The following is a 9,018-nucleotide window of genomic DNA, read 5'->3' as shown; positions in this document are numbered from 1 at the left end:
CCAAAGTCACACCCAAAATTTTGACTGATATTTTTGACAACTTAATTGCTTAAAATAATTTTATTGAAACATAACTGAATGATAAGATATTTATTTTCTCTGTTAATAAAATGTTAATCATATTAAGTAAAATTATGATCAAAGTTTGGAAAAACTAATAACCACTTAATAATGGGATGATTGATAACACATTTTCTGATAATATTAGATTGTGATCATAATACAAAAGGGCGTAGAAGTTGGTTTTAGATGTGATAGGATATTTAATTTCTCTTTTAATAAAATGTTAATCATATTATGTAAAATTATGGTCGAAGATTGACCTTTTTTTTCTATCAAAATAACAAGAGGATTTGAAACTAGTCAGCACAGAAATATTTGCTTTATATTTTATTATATAACTGGTGATTATGAAACCTCAGACAGTCATTGATTTCTTATAGCTTTATATAATAACTTGTCTCTATAACGTCATTGAATTTAAGTTATTCGTAACTATAGCAATGTTGCAATAAGCTAATAATAGAATTAACTAATATTCAACGCGAGAAACTTTTTTGATTTTCATTAGATAGTCTTTTCTTGTACCCTTTATTGCACCTGTTGACTGATATTATCATATCATTTATATTTGTCTTAAACAATTAATTTATATACAAACAAAAACAAGCATTGGGCTTGGATGCTGCCGAGTTTTGGAAATATTTTATAGCGTAAGTTTCATTATTAGCGGAACATGTATACTGACATTATCATATGATATAATGATTTCCTTACATTTTTAGATATAGTTTTGATGATGATTTTGTGATATGATGAACAACGGTCTTATAATATGGTCTATATTAGAAAAAATATGTTTTTCTAAGTTTATGCAAGTAAAATATGATATTGTGCCTATTTGGTATGTACTCACTAAAATTTATAATGTCATCATACATGTTGTCAATTGATATTTCATCAGTTTATTGATAGAATACACTGATTGACAGTCATTTTTTTAAATGGATTACTGGAGGTGTTCCTTTTGAAATGTTTGGAAAACAAAACGTATTTGAAAAAAACAGTATAAAAAAATGCTTCTATTAGTTTGGAATAGAGATTTTTACCTGATTAGAGATATATATTATTCTCCCACAATTCTGTGGAAATTTCATGACTAATTAATAATTATAAATCGAAAGTACTGAGCCTTTATCCAAACAGAGTCCAAGTGTGCTAAATAATTCCAAATTTGTGATGATATAAATCAAAGGTATTTTATTAAATTAGCAGAATTGATTGATTCAAAATATCAGTTTATTGGGGTCTGATAAAATATTAGTGTTCCAAGAAATTCGGTTAATAAACATGTTCAAATTTTCTATAATACTCCATAGAATCAATTTAACAAACAAGTACCCAAACGTTGTCAATCAGTGTTATTTTAAAAGCATATATTATTACTAATTAATGATAATTACAGTTAATATTAACATACATTGTTGCAATAATCACTTATTGTTTTTTTTACAATTAAAATATCCAGTTTCTAATAAAATTATGTGAAAATTATCCTATTTGCCATAGCTCTAATATTGTATTAAAATCATAATGGAAATATACAACCATACCCCAGAAAGATATTGTTTCAAGTAACGCTTTCTACATTGCAGGACCTCTCAATTTCATTTATGTCCAGATCGTTGTCCTCGTCATCAGCAAAACGTATCTCGTCGATCGCGTTACTGTCAACGCTGGGCGATTTCTCCACTTTAGTCTCCTTCTCCATGTCTTGTCGTATACGTCGAATTTTTTTGGGGAATTCGTGTAATGGGATCGTCACTTGTTTATTGGTTTTCAAGGGTTCGCTTTCGTTAATATATTTGTTATCAATATGATTTGATCCAGAGTTGTTCAGACCTAAAAATAATATACTTAACAAATAGGAAACTTCTTACAATTGTATGTAATAAAATCTAGATTTGCTTGATAAACGAGATTTGATATTTTCAGTATAATGTCATTCAAACAATTGAAAATAGATATATTCTTTCATATATATTCATATATTCACATATCCATAATATTAATATTTTAAACTTGTAATGATGCTGTTCCATAATATCAAATTGAATCGACCGACACGAACGACAAAGAACGACCTGGGACACCAAGAAAATTGGAAGAAAATGAATTGTAAAATATATTGGAGGAAAACATAGCTGAAATTCTCAAACAATTTCCAGAGAACTTGGCAGTGTGTCAATTGTTTTCTGATGTCTACATGTCATAAGAAAGATATAAATCAATATATAGGTTTAACAGCTTGCCAGGCAAAAAAAGAGTCTTCTGCAGCGCATTGTCTTGACGATGAAAAGTGGATCTACTGCGAAAACCCCAACCCCATTTAAGTTGAATTTTCCAATCTTTAGTCATTTGTAGACTTTGTTGACTGCCACGTTTACTTTTTCCACTGTCCTAGGCACAGATATGTCGTTTTTCATAATAATTGTGTCGTCAGCAAAGGTTCTAAGTAGTATTTCTTTTGTTGTTGGGATGTCAGCAGTGTAGAGTAGATATAGGAGATGTCCTGAGACGCTACCTTGTTGAAATAGTTTTAAATGTCGAGAACTCTATTTAGTGCGAGTCTAAAATTTCATCCGAATATATATGACTCCAGCAGTTGACAATAGTTACACTATAACAATTTGCTTATCTTACAGATTAATATCAAATGCCAAACCCGATAAAAGGCTTATCAGACATCCAGGAATTTTGTAGGGCAATATTTATTTTCCTCAAACGCCTTTTCAATAACTACAGTTACTCTGTGCACTTGATCGATTCTTGAGTGGTGATTTCGAAAACCAACCTGGATATCTGGTATTATTACAAAATGTTTAACACGTTTAAATATTAGTTTCTCAAATAATTTTGATATTCTGCAAGGAATGACTGATAAATCTCTCAAAGTCATAACTCTTTGTTACACCAGACAGTGCTTTCTGGTTCCCAGATATTTAGGTAGATGAAGAACATCACTGCCAAACCACAATGCTTTCGAAACGGTATTGCCAAGGTTACAGAAATGCAAGGAAAAGTTATGGCAAATTACGAAAATTATTTTCATTGGTAGTGTGTGCGTGAAAGTGAAATAATGGCCGAAGCTACATGCACGCACATAATACTTAATGTTTTCTTTGATAAAATATTTTGATGATTAGATTTTCAATATCCTAGGGCATAATATCCCTTAAATGAATTATGCTTACCGTGTACTAGAGGATATACCACTTTTGTCTTTTTCCTATTCGACGAACATATCGATGAACATTCACTAATGGACCTCCTTCTTGGTTTCGGTAACAGAGTTTCCTCCTCTGGTGATTCCTTGTTACTACCTGGATCGATATAAACTCTGGGTCGGATATCTGTCATCTCGTGGCATTCGTGACCCTCCAACGGGAGTATCTCGCCGGTCTCGTCGAGTGGAGGTATCCAAACTAGAAATGCAGGATCCATTCCTAAGTTAACAAATCGTAACGCATTAATGAGTGAGTGATTTTGAACTGAATGGTACGAAACTACGACACACGAGATACGGTAAGGACAACATGGATAGAACTATTACATAAGCTGATGCTTCGTGGCTGGTGGATCTATTGCTAGAAAGAAAACGGTATTACCACAGGTCTATAATGTGATCCTTTAAGTTTATTTTCGATTAAGTACATCGAAAATAAATCATAAATAGTTATAATCGCGAATAGGAAAAAGTATTGAAGGTTCTGTATAAAGTTAAATTTATATTTCTGGTTGTTATTAAAATATTTAATATTATTATACACGTTTTGGCCCTACTGGCTCACGCGAAGTACAACATAGAGACATTTTAGTAATTTTTTTCTCTTCCTTTGGCCTATATTGCTTCATTCTCTCAAAATGAGCTCCCTCTCGTTCACCCAGGTTTTCCGGATTGTATTTCTGGCATTTGTGTATTTCTTGTTGTGTTATTTTCTCTCGATTCAGAACCTCTCTAAGTGCAGCGATCCATTTCTTTGTTTCAATATTGGCCTTACTGCGAACTTCATAGAATTCCACCACGTGTCTAATTAATCTGCTGGGTTCCATTCTTTTAACATGCCCATGAAATTTTCCCGCAGACTTTTCTTCTTTAGTGTGTTTTGGGCCTTTCTTTTAGATTTCTGCGATTTCTGTAAATTTCTGTCCAAAATGAGAGCTTCAGCATCGTAAAGGCACTCGGACTTAATCACAGTGTTGTAATATTTAGTTAGCAAACATTTTAGTGTCATTTTTTTGTTAAATTTATTGCTAATCTTAAATACTGTTTCAAATAAAATTTTAAAACTTATATTTTTTACTATTTTAGAATATCTATTTGTTGTTGAGCTGTTTGAGTGTCCCGAGTTAGAATCGCCAGGTCATCTACAAAAGCCAAAGGGTCTACTGTAATTTCAGTTCTTCTTCATTTGATTGGTTGTTTTATTCTAATATTCAATTAAAAAATAATGAGGAGTGTCCATCACCTTACTTCACACCTGTTTAAATTTCGAAGTGTTCCAATATTACTCCCTTAGACTTCATCTTGGATTTCCTACCAGTCAGTATTTGATAATTGAAAGATTTTCAGTGATCATTGTGATTTCCTTTACAGTCCCCGGCTAGTCTTAATAGTTCTGCAACAATTCTGGCTTTACCAGGTGACTTGTTGCTTCTTAGTTTTTAATTTGTTTAACAATGTCTGCTTTATTTGGTACCTATGAATTTGAGTTAGTTTTTCAAGTAGAAATATTTCCGTGGGTTTTGTACAACAGAGGAATTTTCTGAAAGATGTAGCAAGTTCTCTGTAATTTTCTTGGTTCTTAAGTGCCAAATGCCCACTTTCCTTTCACACTCTCCGGCTGGTACACTTCTAACTTCATTCTGGAAATTTACTCAGACTCAAATTTAAAATGAATTGGACAAATTAGTTCGCACTCACACGCAGCTAATGCAGCTATCATACGACGCCTGAAGAACTTTATAATAATTTTTGTTGCAACATATTCAGCTTTCAAAAGTCCACAAATATGGGCTAGTATATATAGTCGAAAGTAGAATGAAAATCAACAAAACCAACAATCGTACGCTTTCCAGATGGTTCCTCGAAACTAAAATTACACATTAACGTGAAATGACTACTGTGAAAATGTTATTTACACTAATTGTCTAAATATATTCTAAACTAAAGTCTAAATTCTTCCTGTTGTTCTCGGCTAATTTCGTCACGAACTATTTAAATTCTCTTAATATGATTTTCAAAAATACTTTTAGAAAATAGATAGGAGATTTAATTTAATGAAGACTCCTGGGTAGCTCTCTGAAGGCTGTACAGCTGTAAAAAAATCGTGTGATTTTATGAAGTTTCTATCCGTTTTTAAATATTTGTTGGTAGTACTGCTCTTCTATTGGAACACTTGAGCAAACATAATGCATATATTGAAATACGATATGACTCCCTCTAAGTCGAAATATTATTGCATAGAATGATTTGGTGAAGGGGGGGGGGTGTCAATTAAAACAATGGATACCATGGGGATTCTCAGTATTTATATCATAAAAACGACTCGGTTAAAACCACAATAATCAAGATGACAAAATCCTCATACAGTCCGGGTGGCTTTATACCTTTGAACAACTATTATATGCAACCATATATACATGAGATGGTCACCATAATGGCGCCGCCACCTATTTATGTATATGCCCTATAACATACTGCCAAAAAATAATATAAAAACGAAAACAAAAATTAAAATGTAAAACTGGATATTCAAACCGAATGAAGAACCATCGGAAATCGCTGTTAATTAAAACTGATAAACAATTTATTATACCAGCGCATATAAGGTAAAATCTCATATCATACTTCAATTATATTGGAAGATGTCTGAAAGCCAGCTGAGCAGTTCAAACTCACACCAATGGCTCAGCAGTTTCTTGAAAAAGCTGGGAAAGTGGGCTTTGAGGCAAACTTAGTTAGTAGCATCGGATTAAACGTAATTGTACATAATATCCGACAACTAATACTTAAGAGTTATTTCAAGCAATAATACTGAATTAACAGATTATCAGTCAATACGTAGATTAAAATTCGACCAAGGAACTGCTACTTAATTTAAGAACCCTCAATATTTCTTCCTATACTTCCCAGATTATTTAATGTCTTTTGTTATTTGTTAAAAATATTGAATAACCTGGTATATTATCGTAACTAGAAATGGATCACATTAAAGGACACCTATACCCAACAGGCTACAACAAACAACAAACATCTAGCAGTCGACATGGATTCGCTTAAATAAATCTTAGTTATATTGTTTCGTATATATAAGACAAATTCACCTAATACTGACCTAGATAAGATCCCGGTACGGCTTCAGTGTTGGCTACGTTATAATCATAGTAATCAATCTCTAAATCGTTATCGGGCACAGCGATCGAAAATTCGGAACCACCTGGTCCTGCTAACAGCCTTTCCCTGTTTTTCTTATCCTTTGTGGCTTTGGCGTTTGTCGATCTAATTGTCGCTGTACTAATCATACTTGCTGCGGATGAATAACATCCCTAAAATATAAATAAAAAGTAAATATACTGAACTTTAAATGATAAATATTTGAATGTATCATTTTCTGATAATTACATCAATTACATGCAATAATATTAATTTAACATAGGATTATATTTAAGACTCAGGTTGGTTTCTTTTTAAAGTTTATATTCAAACTGATATATATTTTTAAATGATGCAAGATAACAGGTTACTAGAATTAAATCCATATATTTTTTAGTTAGCTCTAACCCGCAAAAGATGCGTATATAAATTTGATAGCTGTTGAATCATTAGTTTGTGAATTATAGCATTTTGAGTGAAGCAATTTTTGCTAGTGCGAAAAAAATTGATAGAAAGGAATTTCGCCTGTTGATAAAATATTGCATTTTGAAGAGAAAAAATATAGTTACTAGAATAAAATGAGAAGCAAAATATTGTCTGACCATGAAACGAATTTAAAAATTGGTTCAGAAAATACATTAAACATTTTGATGACGTGTGTACAAAAGAACTTACTATACAATAAAATATACTATATAATATATCTTTAAGAGTTAAATCCCTATTAACAGTACTTAGCTAAATATTTTAAGATTAATTATATTAAACATTATATTTGAAACAGTAATTATTTTTATTTTGTAATGACGATAGTACCACTAAAGTGCTCTGGTGAAGTAATTGGAACAGTAACATAATTACCGATAGCATAAGAAGCTGTATATAAACATAAGTATTTAATTGATATTTAAAAAAAAAGCGTGTCTGATGTGGGTGTAAAATTATATTGTGATTATTATAACATTAATTTTGTTTTCGATACATCATATTAGCCTGTATATGACAAGTTGACATGAAAATCATTGACATATACGATTGCTTCACGGATTATGTTATAAGAATAGGAGGAAATAGAATTTGAGGATAATCATGCAACATGCGCCAGGTACAGATTTGGAAAGGAAATTATCGCTGGATGTTAAATCTAACGAATATGGAGAATTAATGATTCTGAAGTAACACAGATCTGCAAAAATAATCTTCTTGTTTTTAGGTATTCTTCTAACATTTCTTTTGTTGCAGGCCTCTGAAATTCAAAGTTTAGTATATTTAGTTTTTTTTTATTTTAGTGTTTTCTAAAGAACTTAAGACAAATTGTATTCGAAAACTTCCGTAAAGTAATCTGAGCTGTTTAACCTCAATTTTACCTCAAAGTATCGACAATTTGGAGTGTTCTCAAATATGTTAGAGTTGTAATTTAACAATTATAACACCAATTACACAAACGTGTCATCAATCATGATCTGCAATATTACCCAGGAGATTCTACGTATCTAAATGAATTATTCAAACATTGTAAATTTAAATAAGATATGTCACTCTTTCTTTGCTTATGATGACGTGATTGGTCCTGGTAAAAAGTTATAATTTAAATCACATTTGCAAAACTGCATCCAAACTTTAACCTTTATATTATTTTATCAAATATATGTTTTATTGTTAGACAGCCTTTATAAGTTTCTATAGTAACATTTTATTTAATTTAATTTGGTGATATTATAATAACTGACAGGTTACTATAGAAAAATCATTATTTCAAACACAGTATAAAACAGATATTCATATTAAAGAAAATTCATTTTGTAAAAGAAGCAGAACAAACATAATTCTGAAGATCGAAAACATGTGTTATATATTTTATCATTCAATCAATTTATTGGTTTTTGTAACGAGAATACAATTTAACGCAATATATAACCTCGAAAATAAATATTAGCCAAAAAAAAAGCTCGACATCAATCTCTAAGTAGAAAAAACTAACCGTAAAATTGATCGATTATATTTTTATATGTCTAGTGGGTTTTTTTATATGTCTAAGGAATTTGGTGTTTCTAATAGCTAAGTTAAGGGGATATTTTAGTCTAGATATTTGAAAAAATATGTTTTTCCATTCTCTCAAAGCTTAACCTTCGAGAATATGCCCTAGGAGTATCTAAACACTACATTTTAAAGGCGTTTTTCTCAAAAATACTTCCTCCAAGACTATTGACTTGATAATTCCCAATTCTGCTTCATCAATTGTCTTGAAATCTTGTTAGTGGATCTCTTATACATTCTTCTGTCATGTCAAAGTAAAAAAGTCAAAAAATATTTTCCACCAAAGAAACTAAAAGCAGCTATTAAAAGAAATAGAATTTTTAATCTTTTAAGATAAATAGTCTTAAAATAGTAAAATCTAAATTTTGTTATAGCCTTACTTTCATAGAAATTGAATGGAATAGATTTTATAGGGTAGGTTCACACCAAGTTTCATATAAATCTTGAAATAGCATGTCAATCGTCCCGAAAATTGTAGTTTAGAGGCAACCGCGTTTAAAATCTCACTTTTAGATACCGCGTCATTAAAATAGCTATATCAGGTG

General features: G+C 30.9%; 1 protein-coding gene across 3 annotated transcripts in view; it reads right to left on the bottom strand.

Moving 5' to 3' along the window:
• Positions 1 to 244: 244 nt before the first annotated feature.
• Positions 245 to 9,018, bottom strand: part of gogo (thrombospondin-1 like protein golden goal) — a 233,600-nt gene continuing 224,826 nt past the window's right edge. For 2 of the 3 annotated variants that reach the window (XM_076396946.1, XM_076396948.1), the window contains exons 16-18: positions 6,399 to 6,609; positions 3,255 to 3,506; positions 245 to 1,902 (exon numbers count right to left, since the gene is read on the bottom strand). In XM_076396946.1, coding sequence (XP_076253061.1) covers positions 1,631 to 1,902; positions 3,255 to 3,506; positions 6,399 to 6,609 — 735 coding nt within the window. In that variant the 3' untranslated portion in view covers positions 245 to 1,630. The remainder of the gene's footprint in view (positions 1,903 to 3,254; positions 3,507 to 6,398; positions 6,610 to 9,018) is intronic. The other variant, XM_076396947.1, reaches the window with a different exon arrangement.

Source organism: Rhynchophorus ferrugineus, unplaced genomic scaffold (genome assembly GCF_030347505.1).
Source record: "Rhynchophorus ferrugineus isolate W39M unplaced genomic scaffold, kcgeb_rfMv2 rfM2, whole genome shotgun sequence".
Classification (NCBI taxonomy): Eukaryota; Metazoa; Arthropoda; class Insecta; order Coleoptera; family Curculionidae; genus Rhynchophorus; species Rhynchophorus ferrugineus.
Note: the sequence above shows the minus strand (reverse complement) of the source record. Positions and strands in the feature narration are given on the sequence as shown.